Here is a 17,474-nt window from a genome sequence, read left to right as displayed (position 1 = left end):
CCTTTAAAACGCTTCTACTCCTTCGTCAGATTTCAATATAACTTGGCACACAAGTAGACTACACTAAAATACATAGAATAGTGTATCAGTTTTTGATTTCTATGAACATAATTACAAAGGTTACTAAAAATCGAATTTTCTGTGAAATTCCTTTAAAATGCTACACCTTCTACAGTTTTGGTCTGATTTCAATATAACTTGGCACACAAGTAGACTTAAACTAAGATACATAGAATAGTCCATAGGTTTTTGATTTCGGTGAATTTTGTTGCTGTGGTTACTAAAAATAGAATTTTCTGTGAAATTCCTTTAAAACGCTACTCCTCCTACAATTTTTGTTTGATTTTAATATAATTTGGAACACCAACAGACTACACTAAGATACATATAATAGTGCATTGTTTTTTTTATTTCGATAAACGTTGTTGATAGAAACGTCTTTGAAATATACAGTTTTGGTATGATGGCAATGGCTTCTTTTCTCATCCTTTTATGTAAGTACAAACCAGTATATGCAGTAGAGCTACAGTCTCGAAAGACACTTCTGGTTTTTTTTCTATCAGGCTGAGACTTTGATTCGTGATCAGCTGGCAATACAGGAGTCTCCAAACTTGTGTTTCCTTGGTGATGTGACACGTGACATTAATCACTACATTAAGGCCTGAGGAATGTCTGGACACAAACACGCGCGGTCACAGAGGTGTACGGGATACCTGTATATGGCACAGGAAGAGGTAAAGGGGGGAAGCTACGTGATATGATTTATTAATATTTTGATTTATTAATCTTAGTGGCACAGGTAAAGAGTGGTTAGCAATATGTTTGAATTATTAATTGATTGATTGATTAATTGATTGATTGATTCATCCGTATGGTACAGGAAGAGGCAAGAGCTAATATGTATAAGTGATGTTATGTATTTTACATCCTTTGCATTACTATATCAATGAAATATGAGACAACATTAAGTGAAATTTTTTTCTATTACAGTATGAGAATTGTATTGAGTGTTTCCAGAAATCTCTAAGCATCAACTCACTACAGGTCAATGATGAACTAATTTCCCTCTACTGAAGAAAAATTAAAATTCAGATGAAAATGGATGATTTTGGATCTTCTTGGTGTTATGAAGAGATTAATTAATTTTAAATGATATCAAAGATATTTTGTGAAAATATCCACTAATTCTGGTCTCTTAACAAATGTAGCAGTAATAAGTACAACATTGTGATTTTAATGTATGTTAATATTTAAGAAGTTTAAAATTTTCAAACATAAGCTTTTAGAAAAAGCAACAATACAACTATATTTACAACAACTGACTCCCTGTTTTATTTCACTGGTGCCCGTGTGGTTCACTCTCGGCTGTGCCTGCATGGCATCCAAGAAGTCTGAGGAAGCTGTGAGAGCTTCCAAACGATGTGTCAACATTGACACTGATTTAAGTTTGTCAAAATAAAAGAGAATGAGAAATACACTGTAAAAATAATAACTTTAAGTACGGATAGATTAAGCATTTTGTCAGTTTCGCAAATTAATTCATTGTAGAAATCTTTTTATATGTCTTTTGAATGACCAATTTCCTTCTCAGCATTAGGTTTATTTCAATTATCTTTTAATTTCCATATACAGAGTTAAAGATAATATTTTAATACTTTTCTACCTGTAACGAATTTCAGAATTTTGAAGCCTGGAATAATATGGCATCAGCTTATGTTCAACTCATAGACAAGTAAGAAAAAAAACCCACGCAGTATAGAATGTGTCGTTGCTTTTATAGTAAGCAATAAGTAACTTCATTTTAATTTATAAATTTTAAAATTGTTCTATTCAACTTTTTGTTCCCAGGAAAAAAACACTACTTACCTTAAAAGAGTCCATAAAATGCAACTATGAAAACTGGAGAGTGTGGGAAAATTTACTTTAATTTACCTATCTTTATTTTTAAAAAAGAACTCGACATTTATGAATGCGATATGTTTCATGTTAAATTTTTTATAAAAATAAGATAAGAAAAAATTGCTAACATTTATGAATATATGCATGTACATGTACAATGTTTCTAGGTTTAATCGAAAGATGTGTAACTTAACAGTTTTGAAATTCATGTTGTTTAAATATAAAAGCTTTTTTTTATGAATTATGTTTCTTAAATCAAAGGTTGCTACAGACTGTGGTGAGTTTGATGAAGCCATACGGGCATATCATCGCCTGATGGATCTTAAAGAAAAATGGACGGATGTAGAGGTGCGAATTGAGTTTTCACAGTTTGTTTGAGTCATAAAATTGTCAACATGTTTTATGTGAATCTTATTTGGATGGGAGAAAATTTTCAAAATCTTCTTTTATTGCTAACATCTGTAGGTGTGAACTATTTATGAATTGTGTATTTGTGTAGAATATTGCCTGAGTCACAAAAGTAATAACGTGGATTGATGATATCTAATTCATGAATTGTGAATAAAATATTTAACTGTACAATTTCTTTACCTTATTCAGTTGGTATAATAGTACCTCTTACTGAGTGAGTAATTTGTAAAATTTTCTGTGCTTATTTCTGCTCTGAAGAGTCTGGGAGTTGTATAGAATTGGATATAAATTGGTTCATTTTTTTTCTCTTCACATTACTGCTTTACAGGTTCTGGCCGTTCTAGTGAAGGGTGTTACAGGGGAATACAGTAGTCCTCAGGGGAATCCTATCAGTCAGTATAAAACCAGGCTACTGGAACTGTTTGGTAGAATTACAGCAAAAGTAAGGGAATTGGCTTCATCTAAAACATAAAGAATCTATCAACAACAACAACCTCAAAATATATATAGCAATCAAATTGTCTTTTATACTTCTTTGAAAATGGACAAATTGCAATCTGATTTTGGACCATTGGATTTATCTTGATTTCCTTTTCTTCCATTTTGGATAAAATTGTTTAAAGAGTTCAAAATAAGTGAAGATCATTACATGAATTAATTTGGACAGGTGCCAAGTAATGGGGAGATATGGAGGTTGTATGCTGAGCTGACAAACAGTTTGGAGACCCAGACTCCTGAAACACAACAAAAGGTTCTACAACACTACTAATTACCTTCTACCCATGCTAAAAATAATAAGGATTTTAAAATATTTATATATAAAATTGAATTAATGGAACTCTTTGTTGAATGAACAGATTTACTACAATAAAATTAATGTAACTCTTTTATTCAAACTTTTTTTAAGGTCTTGCAGTATCTTCAAAAATCACAAAGATGTTTGACACAGGAAATGAACTGGGAGAAGTCATTAGACAAATGTAAAAGTGTTGGGGAGCAGTCATTGGAACTAGCTGATTGTGAGTTTAAGAGATGAGAGTAGTATACATTAAATTGCATCCCTATAAGTGTTAGCTTGAGATAAAATATTTTCCTCTCTACACCTGTACTAATCCGTAGAACATTTTTTTAAGTTCACAATGTTAACAAATAAAAATAAGCATTTAAATGAAAATTGACCTATTTTTTTTTTTATTCCTTTGCCCTTCTTCTAAACAGTGTATCTAGGATTCAGCAGTAAAGCTACAGAGGAATCACTGCCTCTTCTCCAGTCAGCTAAAATGATGCTAAAAAGTGTACAGGCCAAAATCAAGGTTTGTGGAAATTAGAACAAGATAATTTATCGAATCCCCTATTACCCCATTCCCCTCTCGTCCTGCCCAAAAAAAGGTGAGACTTCATAAATCTCATGCTTTTAAGATCTTATTAACTATTTTCCCCTACCCCCATCAAAGAGGAAAACTATTGTCACTTTGTTTACTAGATAATCAAAGCGCCCATGATCTCATAACAGATTCTTTTGAAAAATTATAATATTTTGGTGCTTTCTCTGTATGTGATACAATATGCTTTATAATCATATTTAAAAAAAAACCTTGTGCCTACTTTTTGTTTGTTTACTATCTGTCTACTTTCTGTTTTAGAGCTGACTCAGACAGACCCTATCTCTGACTCCATACCTTCTGAAGACCTCAGGGAACTAGTCAACAAAATGGAGGAGAAGTTTCAAATCATCATCGCACGTGTTAAAGAACTGAGACATTGAAATATTGTATTTATATAATTTCGTGTTTTATAAATAAAAAGAAAATGCCAAAAATGATTCTCATTGAAATTAATAGTTTATTAGAAGCTCTATAAGCTCAGAACTCTGAAAAGAAGTCAGGTCAATGCAATGCTAATGTTATGCTCATAGAATTTTTTGCCCATTACAAATACTTACCCTTGGAATATAAAAGGCCGAGTCAAGTTCCTAGAATCGTTAGCTCTGAAAAAAATACTACAGATATAGAATCAGGTTCCTAGACGACGCTAGAATCGTTAATTCGATCAACAAATATACTGACCCCTCTAGAACCAAAGGTGAAATTAATTTCATAAAAGAAATATTAAGTATTCACTGTAGATTATTCACACGTACCCACCAGGAGTTCAAGGTTTAAATAAGGTATAGATGAGTATACCTTGATCTTTTTTAATCAAAGTTTTTAATTGTCTTCATTTAAAATTCATTTTTACCATGGCTAAACAAGACCCAAAACAAACGAGGGAGAAAGAATTTTTATGGAACCACTTATCTGAATTAGTATCCTTAAGTTGAGTTTTAATGGTGTTTTATGAATTTTTTTTTATTTAATGACAGAATCGTTATAATGCAGAGTCGACACTTTTTGCAGAATGTTTGATTATGGAGGATGTTTGCAATGACTAAGTCATTGTTTTTCCTCTATCTTTCTTACAATTGTTCTGTCTATAAATGAATTTAAAATAGTGACTAATGAATTTACCTGACCAATAATTAATTTGATGAATGAATATAAATTACAGGAAAGTAAACTAGTATATCAAATAACATTTTCTTTTTTTGGACAATTCTATTTGTTTTAGGTAAATATTTCATCTGCACAAAGAAATGAAATAACTATGGAAAAAGATGATAGTTATTAATATATTGAAACCCAAATCTTATTCATCATCATGACGCGGAGACATAATAGTTCTTTCTCTGTCTTTTTTATAATTCATCTTATTTAAATAAATGAGTTTAATATTGTATTTGACGAATGCGTCATCAAATACCCTGTCTACATAAGCCAATCACAGGATACGCAAAAGGAAACGATATGTTTCAACATAATATTTTCCAAAAACAAATCGTATTCGTTATGCCTACACCTTAGTGCTAGGGGACCAGCATTTCATATAAACTCCTACTGAAAAATTCTTATTTCTCTACGCAGTTGAAATATTTACCTAAGACCCATAGAATAACCCCACCAAAAAAATGTTATGTCATAATCAATATATACATTAGTTTCCTGTAATGTTATATTTTAAGTGGGAGTTTTTATCAAATGCTGCATCCTTAGCGCACTGGTGTAAAAATAACTAATACGATTTATTTTTTTGAAAAATGTCTTTTTGAGATATATCGTTTATTTATGTGTATCTAATGATGGATTGTTATATAGAGAGATTATTTATTGATGCATTCGTCAAATACACAAAAGATGTTTGTAAAACACTTATTCCCCCTGCCCTCAAATTTTTCCAAGTCAAAAACGGCATAACTCTGTCATTGAAAATGGTGCGATGGTATTCAAAACTGAACTTGACTTAAATATTCAACTTATAAATCTGTATACTAAATTTAATTTCAGTATGTGCAGCCTCTGCAAAGGAATTTCTAAGACCAAGGGGTATAATGAAATGAAATTCTGTTATTAAGTAAACCCTTAGTTTCATTAACATAAACAAGTCCACACAGATTACGTTCTATAATTCCAAAGACAGCATTAGGAGATTAGGAGTTTATATTTTCTCACGTTTTTTAAGAAATTCTGTCTAGTAAGATTACTAGTAAAAGAAGTGATAGTTTTCGTTTAGAAATCTAAGACATGGAATCGGTAGAGGAACCTTCAAATGTATCTCTATTATAGAAACTTTACATTCATTTAATTCTTCGAATAACTACGTTACATGTATTGGTTTATACTAAATCTGAGAATCTTAAGACTGCACATTGTACAATTGATTTTAAATATCCCCGATATGATGTCTTTAAACGAGACTGCTGATATTCTTGATCACGATTAACTTGTTTGAAAATGAATTACACTGTACCTTGTTTTAGAAATTGTTCAAACGTAGAGGATGCTCTTGCATTTCGAATCAAACTGAAAGATATAAACGCCTTCAGAAGGTGAAAAGGGTATTTTGAGTAAGTAAGGGAAGTTGACTATTGGAAATTTAAAGTCATCAAATTTATCAGCTTGATTGTTAGATTACCATTGACATTCTTCTCTAGTTAGATATCCAAATATGAAACAGATAACGTAGACTACCTAGAATCTTTTATGTTAACCTCATTGGAATAAATGATATCGACATAGGAATGAAAATGACCCGTGTTAATTGATATAGTATCTAAATGTCGTTGGAATACGTGGTCTCTAAAAACCAAGTAGGTATTGTCAAATGGAAACTTAAGAACCTTTTTAATATCAATTTTGGTGTACTTTTGTTTAATAAACGAATTAAAAAAAAATGTTCCAAATTACCAAATGTTTACCAATTTAACAAACTGCAAGGTAAGTTTACTATTGCCGTTTATTTTGAAAAAGCAGCTTTAAATGTTTTTTTGTCTTTTTTCTTTTAAAATTTTGTGGTTTCAAATTTTGAAACTGTTCCTTAGAAAAGTGATTATCCACATAGATCTGATGTACACCAGTTTTTGGTTAAATTGTTGTAAAGTACGCCTGAATTTTTTTTTTCATTCACTGCTGCTAATATTTTAGTGAAAGATTTAGAGATGGCGTACAGTACTAACTATTCAATGTTAAAGTACACAAAACAATACTTACAAAATAAGAGCATAGCAAACACGGAACTCCAAAACATCAGAGGTGGGATCAGGTGCCATGGAGGAGTGAGCATCCCCTATCGACCGGTCACACCCGACGCGTGTGCCTCTTACCGTGATCAGGAAATAACGTCTGCAATTCAGTGTATAAATATGAAAAACGTCAGTCAGCATTTGACTCAATGATGAATTGAATTTACTGACAAGGTCATTGTATCGACCATAGAACTTACGAAATTATGACTTTAAATGAGACTGCTGATATTCTTCTTTCATCAACGTGTTTGTCAAGCATATCTCTTTTTAGAAATTGTTCATACGTAGAGCAAGCTCCTGCATATCGAATCAACTGAGATATATATATACACTCTGTATGCAGGTGATGATGGTACATGTATATTGCCGCATACATAAGGGGCGTTGACGATAGAAAAATTAAAGTGATCATGTTTATTTTAGAGCTTGGTTGTTAGATTAAACCATCAACGACTTTTTAAAGTAAAATATCCAAGTATAAAACAGATGTGTCAGAATCCGTGGTATTTTTTTTTATCTCAAGCTTACCAAGAAATACATGTATCTTATCCACATATGTGTGGAATTAACTATTTTTAATTGACAATATTTCGTCGATATATGTAAATGTCGAGTTGAAGGCCACAACAAGTGTTTTTTTTTTTATCGTGCTTACGATTTAGCACAAATACTGCTTCATATGAATATAAAAATATGTCTGCAACTAATGGAGTTTAATTGGTACTCATGGGGATTGTAATAGATTGTTGGAAAACCTGGTCTCCAAAAAACAATATGCATATTGTCAATCCAATCAGAAATTTAAGCATCTTTTTATGTCATCTTCAGAGTAGTTTTGTATGTGTGTCTGTGCAATCAAAATGTGTTTTAACAAAATAATTTTGCAGATGACCAATGACCAGGTAAGTAAATTTACGAGTTCCATTTTTATTGAAAAAAAAGCAGCTGTTAATGATATGAAAAAGCCTGGACTTTAATTTATCATATAGTATGTTGTGTATAAAGTTGAAAAGTCGTGAGTGTTTAAGCTGTTGATTATGGTAAATTCTTGTAATTTCAAATTGTTCAAAAGTTCCATGGAATTTTGTGTATCCGCATCTGATTTACACCACTTCTTGAATATATTGTCGCTAAGTACTCTTGAAGTTTTTCCTTCATTGCTGTCAGTATCTTAATGGGGAGTAAAGAATAGGCTTGGTTGAAAAATAACTTGAACCTGTAATGTTTTTTTATTTGTAAGGATTCTTATGAAGATTCAGAATCCAGTATATATATGATACTGTATCACAATTTCATTTTGTTCCTTTGAGATATTAAAGCTGACATATGATTTTGAAGAATTTCCTTTTGAAAGGGAATTACGAGTATAAGTTGTATTACCACTTGTAGATTAAATCCAAGTTCTTCTTAATTCAAGTTTTATATTAGGGAGCCTTAAAAACAAAACATTACTGTTGCCTGCTTTGTTAGCAGGGACCAGTTAGTACTGATCATGTAATCTAACTAATTCTTTTTTCACAGAGGAATACATGGTTTTCATATTACCCCTCAATCTTTTTATACGCAATTTTAAAATTGATCTGACACAATTAATCCATTCTGACAAAGTGTCAACGTCTTCGTTTTCATATATGGTACATCGTCTGGCGTCATCCTCAACAGAATCCATAATACTAGTAATTGTGAACTTCCGACGCCAGGTGAAGTACCGTGTTTCCTGTATTAAAGACCTTTAAAAATAAGTGATATATGGTCATCTGATCATTAATAACTATATTTATGTCACCTGTAATAACATGTCCAACAGGGCTATAGTTATAGGACGAAGATGAATATGAAAACGATGGAGGATTATGTTTCAGATACTCGATGCTCAGGCAATGTAAAATTTGTTCGTATTTAAAGGTTTGGAAGCAATGGTCGGTGGATGTATTTAGAAAATACAATATGTAAACTTTAATTTGAAATATGATGGAATACATGACGGGACCCTAACGTGATTAAGAATATTATTTATATTAACCGCGTTAATTCCTTTATTGGCATACTGAAGTTTAAGGAAAAGACGGTTTTAGTGCATTTTCGTCAGTTAAGGGGGATGTACGGCCACCTTTAGTGCAGTGTAAACAAAATGTAAACATTTCTTCAAATGGCTAAAATTCATTATATTTTGATCAAATTTTAAGTCTTTATGATAAAGATACAGTAAATATGCATAACTGAATGCATGTTTTGCATATATAATCTATACTTTTGCAGAAAAATGCTTTTGATGTGCTCCTTAGAACTGCACAGCTACAGAATTCAGCAGAACCTTAAAAAATCCAAAAAAATATGCAAACAGTGCTCTCTACACTGTTCTCTCTACAATCATTTGTTGAGATAATGTCTAAATTTTTCATTTTTAAATGATAATTTCAAGCTCAAAACAAGGTACCATTTTCTTCAAAATGAATGTAGAGAACTATGAAAGTAGTTCATGGATAGCAGCACGTGGTCTATTTTTAGCAAAGAATGTTGTTTTCCAGACCTCTTCTTAATATGGAGCGACATAACAATCTTTAAATGTAGAAGAGAATTACAGTTGCAAAATATTTCAAAAAATTTGAAAACTTTAAAAGATAAAGTGTTTTATAATGTAGCTTAAAGTAATTTATTTACTATTATTATCGAACAGTTGTTAAATAGTGTACGTATTGATATAAGAAAAGATCTTAAACTCTTTGATTCCAGGTAAGGAAAAAGTAGTACCAACAAAGTTAAAAATTAAGAGTTTGTAAGTCTGCTACAGATAACGTATATTATCTATCAAAATTTTAATTATCACTTATGAAACACTAAGAAAATTAGAAACATAAAATCGATATTAATGACCTTGTTTTAGTACCTAATAGTACGAGGGGTGATCAAAACGTTCGCGAACTATCTCTATATCTACAAAACCACAGTTCAGATTAAAAAACAAATTTGGAACACACAGAGCCATATACAAGTTCTATTAACAGCTTATGCTGAATAAAGTTTTGCTCCTTGTTTATGACGGCACAATGTGAAAATGACGTCACTATGCAGGTCAATTGTGGCGAAAAATGGTTGTCTCTGTGGAACTTGTACAACAAACGACTGTTATATTTATGGTATATTTTAAATATTTTTTCTATTTTTGCATACTGTCAGAATTACAATTTCAAAGAAAAAAAATTAACATACGTATGTAATTCAATATTTTAGACCAATCTTTAAAATGACGTTTGATGGTCCTCTAAACTCAGGCTATGGAAAAATTATTTGGTCCGTATTTACAGGTGAAAAAAATTTTCCTGAAAATTTAAACACATGGTCGACGGAAGAAAAAAAGTCGTGTAATCAATGGGATATAAACAATGAATTGAGTCGGGCATTTCTAGGCAGTAGGGCGGGAGAGAGTGCAACCAAATTTTTATTTATAACAAGTGTTCTCATAAGGCTAGCACATGTTCCACCACATACATTGTAATGCAAAATATTTGAAAGTTTGGCACTATTTTGAACAAAGGATTTTCCGGGGAAGGGGGGGGGGGGGGGGCTCGCACACACTCTTTTTTTGCCATTTTCAAATTTAATGCTAAGCATCCTCCTTGCAGTGTCCCATTTGAAAAGAACTTCTATCGCCTCAGAAAAGAGACCCGCCGTAAACAGATATGTTTAGGACGTTTTTTATTTTTTTTCTTGAGTTTTAAAGGAACCTACAAATTATCAAGACTTGTTCCATGAAAATTTAAATATAATCATGGTAATAAACGTATCATTTCACAGCAGATATATGCACATGCCAACCACGTGCAAATGTGGAATGATATTCACGAGGAAACTCGAGCTATAAACATGATAAACAGATCAGTTTCTCCCGATTTGCTGGAGTGGGATTAAAATCGCGTTTTTTCATTCATCAGACGATGTGATGCAGCAAATAAAAGTAGTAAGTTATATAATCTAATAATTATTACTTAGTAATTTCTTGTCTTGGTGTTATTATGGTCGCATTTATTCTAAAACCAATGTTATTCGAACTCTGTGAGACAGAGGAAGGGCGGACGGCATAAACACATGGCCTCAGGAAGATCCCCATATGAAAAATCAAATTTTCAAGAATTCGGGATAATTACAAGAAAAAAACGAAACAAATGGTTGTAGCCATACTATTAATAAATCGAACCGACATCATTTTCGATGCATTTGTCATCTCGTGAATGCTGTAGCTGTGCAGTTCTAACGTGATTAATTTCCTCCTAGTGAAAACAAAATAAACTTAATTATTTACTAATTTTGGTCTCTAACAGTAGGTAATGAGTGCATTAGCATTTGACTAACTTTGGGCTAATTTAGAAGAGTATAAAGTGCATTCTTGGCATTTCTTATTTTACACCAGACTTGATCAATATGGCGTGTACATCCCCCTTAAACGTGTGGGTTTAAATAGCCTATGATTAGCAATGTCCATAATCACAGATCCGAGCCTATATTCTGGTGACGAGGAATCAAAATTTGGACTTTCCTTGGCCTTTTCAAGATTATTTAAAAGTTTCAAAGGGACAGAGTAAAGTTTGGTGTACGAATACGATGTAGACCTAACAGTTGATTTACAGAGGGAAGCTATGAACAAAAGATACATCGTGTATTAGAGATTTATTGCAAGACCGATGCCAATGACTACACCTACGACTCTGTATTTCTGGTGTGTATGTTTAATAGTCAAATTACAATATATTTGTTACACTGTGCACTGGAAAGATTTCCAACACTATTAACATTGTCATTACATCTATCGGGGAAGAATGTCCCCGTATAATTTTCTGATCCAAATTCTTGTAGAAGAAATGGGGCCGAGAAATAATAAAATATAAAATTGCTCCATACAGGTCAAAAAACAAATTTTAAAAAACCATGACGTCATACTTTTTGATATAACGTTCGCAGAGTAAAACTGAAACAAGACAAAAATTCATGTAATTTCATTCAAATAATGAGAGTTATGTAGTAAAAACTGTATCCCAAGTAGTCAAAAAGAATGTTAAAGAACTGCTGATATTGTTTTGATATACACTATGCATTTAGACTTATTTAAAACTGTACTTAATACTTTAATAGCTTTACATTAATATGATCAAAACTGAGTTATTGTAAATAGTAAAAAAAAAAATACCAGGGATTTTGAGCACTTTTTTAGTTTGAAAAATAAATATCAGCTGTTCAGGGAAAAGATGAAATAATGAAATATGCATAAGAAACAAAATTCATTTCATTGGCTATTTGTAGTTAAAACTGCAAACAGTATATACAGTGAATTTCATATAAAATTCATATGAATGAAACAAAATCGATGATTAAACAAAATTGAAGACATGGTAACTAGCCAATCATTTTTCAGTAATATTATATTTTTGCCTATTTATACTTGGCAGGTAAAATAGCAATTATAAACTCTTTCAGAAGGGTTCTCAATACAAGGTACAACATGAGCAATCTTTGCCTTGTTTGTTTTATTGTAGCTCTCTTTACCGTTTCTCGTGCTACCGATTTTTCCTGGAGATATACCGCTAAACTGGCATTCGATGATAAAAAGTCAGAAAGCGAACTTGTAAGAAAACACGATGCTCATTCGTTAAGTGAGTGTGGTGCTATGTGTCAGAAAGATTGTAGTTTCTTCGGGTACAATTCTAAGGATAAGAAGTGCCGGATCCACAAGAAGATCTTCACTTCCGGAATGTCTGAAGAAACCGGATGGAGATATTACTTTCCGGATTGTATGTATTAATATTTACATTTGCAAATGTTTTCCTTTATATAACACTACTGAAAACAATGCGTATCTATAACTGTATAAATACAGGTACGGGGTCAAGAGGTCATAAATGTACGTAAAGATAAACGTTCGACGTGATTTCTCTGTGACGTCATAAAGGGTCGACGCGCGTTCAGTGGATTACATACATGCCGTTGGGTTTGAAAAATAACGCATTTCACACGTTAAAAGTCACAATCAGGCAAATATAAAGTATGAATAAGTCACAAATGTAAATATAAGTAATAAGGTATCATTTTAAAACATCTATCGGGCTATAAATACGGGTCGGTACGAGATTAAATTCATCATAAAGCCCTTCGGGCTTTATGGAATTTAATCTCGTGACCGACCCGTATTTATATCTCGATAGATGTTTAAAAATGATACCTTATTTCTTAAGTATTTATTTTGTTCTTCAGACAAAAATCGCACAAACCAGTATATATTGTACATCAGTTTTCCTAGCACACTCAATATCTTTCACTGTAGTAGGTTTAAAAGGTTAATTTCATGTTATTTGATGTAGTTTCATTAATGCTGTATTTTAAAGATAATTGACTGATATATTTAATTATTTAGCATTTTTAAGAAAATGATTTGGAAAAAAACTCCAGATCAGACATATTTTCAAATATTTCAAAAAAAATTCTTTTGATATTAGTTTAGCTCAGAATGTAAATTTATCAAATAATGAAGTAGAAACTAATATACATGAAAATTGGAATAAACGCCGACTTCACTTTAAGAGTTTCTATTTTGACAAAGTTTCAGATACATGTAATAAAAGCTATTTGTTATATAAAAAATCCTTATCATTTACTTGCATTGTAAAAACAAAAATACCCATTGCTTTGAATTTGTCCATGAATTTTTTTTTCTAAATCGGTTTAAACATTTAAAGGACAAAGCTAACGACAAAGTTGGGTTCCTTTTTGCTAACAACCTGAAAATGTTATCATCAATATGTAATAGAGAAAACACATGATATACTGAATTTTCCTTAACCTCTGTAAGCACCAACGATTGCTTTCGTCTCAGTCTCATTTATATATTTGTCCATTATTGTCTTAAATCTAAATTTTGTTTCGTTTCAGTTCTTCCTTTCGATTGTAAAGATCTTTTTGATAATGGTTATCATAAATCAAGTGTGTACGATATCTTCCCATACCGTACAAAGTCCATTCCTGTCAAAGTTTTCTGCGAAATGACGAAAATGAGAGGAGGCTGGACGGTAAGTTTTTGAATTAGTCAAAAGTTTAAACATCGGACTTTTGGATTTGTGAAGATGATATTAATATGATATGTATATGGTTCTTTATTCAAAGAGTTGAGAGTTTGTTCCATAGTTAACTCTTCTCATATATGTCGTAATATTTCTCTATACCCTGCTTAAACTTATGCGGTACTAAAAAGCTTGCTATGAGTACAATCAATTTTTAAACTGAGACAGACCACTGAGAGATAAGTTAATGTTACATGGAAAATTTCACCTTGATTAGTACTTTCAGTACTTTGATTTAAACTGAGTCAGACCACTGAGGGATAAGTTTATGTTACAGGGAGATTTCAACAACCTTGTAAAAGTCAACATTTCGTGAACTCTATGGTCGTTGTAATGACTTTGTTAAAATATTACCTATCATAAGTCTTTTTCGGCGGACTTGTTACATACCAATTAACTGGACTTTGTTTTTATACTGAATTTGACTGCGGAGTGTTTCGTCTACTTTTACTTACTAATGACTAAAACCTCATTTATTACATATTACATAAACCTTTATAACTTTGACTTTGCTGGACTTAAAACAAAATATGTATGTAAATAACGAATTGACTTGTTGAACATTTTGTATCGTCACTACATTATTCTTACTAATTTACATGAATGCAGCGTCATCAATTTTAATTCTATTTTTATTTGCATTGTTTAAAATTTATTTAAAGAATTATTCATCACATTGTATTAACTATATCAATTGATTTATAGACCCATTGGTAAGTGTACTTTTTCATTAAACAACGAAAACAGTCCAGTCATTAGTATTACGGTAAAAACAAACATTTAAAAAGCTTGATAAAGCTATAGTAAGTTAGTGAGACGTTTTTGATTATACAGGTAAATTACATCAAGCGCAAAACAATTTCTTGTAGTTATTATTCATTACACATAAATCTTACAAATGCCCCTCACTTTGATAACCTAATAAATCTATACAAAAAGAAAACTTGCAAAATAAATGTACAACTTCTTTCCAAGGTAATTCAAAAACGAATCGACGGATCCCTGAGCTTTGACAGGAATTGGACAGACTATAAAAATGGTTTTGGTGATTCTCAGAAGAATGTTTGGATTGGTAAATATAAACTGGGCTTTAATTTGTTCCAAGTTTAGCCAATTATCTTTGTTAACTTTTCAAATTTGAAAGTGAATCAAATGATTAAATTGAAGAATGGGTCTCTTTGTTTTGATCGATCTTGTTCTTTTTTAGCAGTGCAAAGATAGATTAATGAAATAATTTAATTAATTTAAAATAGAAATGTATATTTCAGCGACTTGATCATTCCTGAATAGGTTTTTGTGATATGTATAGTGAAGGTGAAGATAATAAATATCTGCACCTACAAAAATCCTCCTATTGTTATCTTAATTTTCATTGGGCTATACCTGCTTCATAATCAATAGTTATTGTAATGGAATGCACTGAATTTTACTTTTGAATGTACATTTGCATAGGAAATGACGTCATGCATCAGTTAACAAAAGAAAACAACTCATCCCTTTATATCTTCATCACTCTTCAAAATGGAACAACGCTGTATGAAATGTACAATGGATTCTCTGTCTCCGATGAAGCAGGAAAATACCAACTCTTTCTTGCAGGACCCGCCATGGGAACCTTGGGTATGAACAACAAGGGGAAACAAGAAAACATTGATGTAACCAATAATTGTCGCCCGGGAAATATATATAAAGTAAACAATGGAAATAAGTCTTGATCGTCAAACCGCTTCGATATGTGTGAAAAGGCATGCGTCTAATTGATGGAGACGATAGACGCAAATATTTTAGAATATAAAACACGATCTGTGCAAAGTACGTTTTTATGCGAGAAGTAAAATGCGATGTTCTAAAAAAGGGGACCTGTCGTTTTTTTTTAATAGTAAATGCAGATTCCAATAGATGTTAATTTGTAATATATACTGAGCAAAATAAGTTTAGCAATTAAGGATATTTAATATATCAAGTAAAAAAAGTAGACCAATAAATTTAATGCTTTTGAAATGTTAAATTTTCTTCTATAACAAAGGAAAGGCAATATTTTTGTTGAATCCAAGACGATTTGTGTTTGCCCCTGCGATGCGTGATTGTTGATGACGTTGAGTAAGTGATATTGCTTAGAGAAGTATTTGAGCTAGAAAAATGGCCTGTTTCCTACAAATTGTCCGCATAACCTCACTCCAGTAAAACGGAATAACTCTTCTGCAACTTAAGGAGCAACCATAAAAATGTAACGTCTCGACGTTGCAACAGTTAAACGATCATTGCTAACCGTCGTTTTTCGTGGACGTTCTAAGCGCTGGCGTGTTCAATCGTTCGGAGTCAGTTCTCAAGTCGATACTTGGTGGACTGATGCAAGCAAAAGTGTTCAGCGACATCTTTTTATGAGCATCCAATTGTTACCATCCCTATAGTCTTTTAACGTTCATTTTTGGAAAGTCTTGGTGTTTTTGCCATTAGACGTTTTCGCAGTTTTTCACCGGTTTCCTTTTACAAGCATGTTCAGAATGTTTTTCTAATTAAAAATTGTTCCCGGACCATGTGATTTCGAGCGTAACCTTTTGTTTTATGAATTGTCACAACGTTGGATGAAGCGGTTTCTGCATGTCAAATTAAGAAAAGAACTCCGTCTTTTGTTATCTTTATCTGTATTGTTTTTAAGAAGCATAATTATAAAACAATTAAGAAAAATATTTTTAAATCATACATACGGAAAAGCAATTGCCAAATTTTGCTCAGTATATTTATTTAACAATATTACCTTTACCAAACAATTATTTTTTATAATTATACACGCATAAAGTTACGTGGTACATTGGAAAAGATTCTTTACAAATGTGTTGTATTGTATCATTTCTAATTAAAGTAAACAACACGACCAGCCTTGATCTGACTGTGATATACTTCAATATTGATGTAAGATTAAATGTGATATAAATCAATTAACTCTGTAATATATTTTCTTACATCTACAGGTGACTATATGTTGGACACTGGGAGTTACTACAAACTATCTGGGATGTCGTTCTCCACCCCAGACAGGGATAACGACGAGCATCTTAAGGCTAACTGTGCTGCTGCTCATAACGGAGGCTGGTGGTTTAACAATTGCCACCACGTCTTCCTCAATGGTCAGTGGGCCAAGGCAGACTGGTACGGACCCTGGTTTCCAACAGTCAGGGACGGGTCATCAGTCGGGGGGACGGTGATGATGATTAAACGTCACTAAGGTAAACAAAATTAATTCAATTTATTGTATAGCTGGTAAATAGTTTTTAATGAAATACTACCAAAAATCTAGAGAATTTTAGAGTTCATTATCTTGACGCTTGCTCGTGCATTTGTACAGCCAACTAGTGCCAATATTCACCAATATAAGTTCAATAACCCTATATTATAAGCAATATCTACTTTTTCGGTATTTGTGTAAACATTTTAAAAGG

At 31.9% G+C, this 17,474-nt stretch overlaps 2 protein-coding genes across 2 annotated transcripts; both read left to right on the top strand.

Annotated features, from left to right (window-relative positions):
• The first annotated feature begins 1,375 nt into the window (after positions 1–1,375).
• LOC134266543 (tetratricopeptide repeat protein 27-like) lies at positions 1,376–4,089 on the top strand. The gene is made up of 7 exons (XM_062748764.1): positions 1,376–1,402; positions 2,161–2,247; positions 2,639–2,752; positions 2,978–3,061; positions 3,218–3,329; positions 3,529–3,623; positions 3,956–4,089. Exons 1-7 carry the CDS (start codon positions 1,376–1,378, stop codon positions 4,073–4,075), a joined length of 639 nt encoding a protein of 212 aa, XP_062604748.1. The 3' UTR covers positions 4,076–4,089.
• Positions 4,090–12,410: 8,321 nt separating this feature from the next.
• LOC134266542 (microfibril-associated glycoprotein 4-like) lies at positions 12,411–17,260 on the top strand. Its single transcript, XM_062748762.1, has 5 exons — positions 12,411–12,711; positions 13,847–13,983; positions 15,010–15,106; positions 15,487–15,654; positions 17,007–17,260. The coding sequence occupies exons 1-5, from the start codon at positions 12,423–12,425 to the stop codon at positions 17,258–17,260; spliced, it is 945 nt and encodes a 314-aa protein (XP_062604746.1). The 5' UTR covers positions 12,411–12,422.
• Positions 17,261–17,474: the final 214 nt, after the last annotated feature.

This window comes from Saccostrea cucullata, unplaced genomic scaffold (genome assembly GCF_032062105.1).
Source record: "Saccostrea cucullata isolate Sc308-1 unplaced genomic scaffold, CSIRO_AGI_Scuc_v1 ctg10315, whole genome shotgun sequence".
Classification (NCBI taxonomy): domain Eukaryota; kingdom Metazoa; phylum Mollusca; class Bivalvia; order Ostreida; family Ostreidae; genus Saccostrea; species Saccostrea cuccullata.
The sequence above is the reverse complement of the archived record's forward strand: the minus strand, read 5'-3'. Positions and strand labels throughout refer to the sequence as shown.

Bases quoted from the DNA above. Each gene is read 5' to 3' on its own strand.
- LOC134266542 (XM_062748762.1), top strand. From the start codon at position 12,423: ATGAGCAATCTTTGCCTTGTTTGTTTTATTGTAGCTCTCTTTACCGTT. The intron at 12,712-13,846 runs GTATGTATTAAT...GTTTCGTTTCAG, and splicing joins GAGATATTACTTTCCGGATT to TTCTTCCTTTCGATTGTAAA. The intron at 15,655-17,006 runs GTATGAACAACA...TTACATCTACAG, and splicing joins ACCCGCCATGGGAACCTTGG to GTGACTATATGTTGGACACT.
- LOC134266543 (XM_062748764.1), top strand. From the start codon at position 1,376: ATGGCATCCAAGAAGTCTGAGGAAGCT. The intron at 1,403-2,160 runs GTGAGAGCTTCC...CTTAAATCAAAG, and splicing joins CCAAGAAGTCTGAGGAAGCT to GTTGCTACAGACTGTGGTGA. The intron at 3,330-3,528 runs GTGAGTTTAAGA...TCTTCTAAACAG, and splicing joins GTCATTGGAACTAGCTGATT to TGTATCTAGGATTCAGCAGT.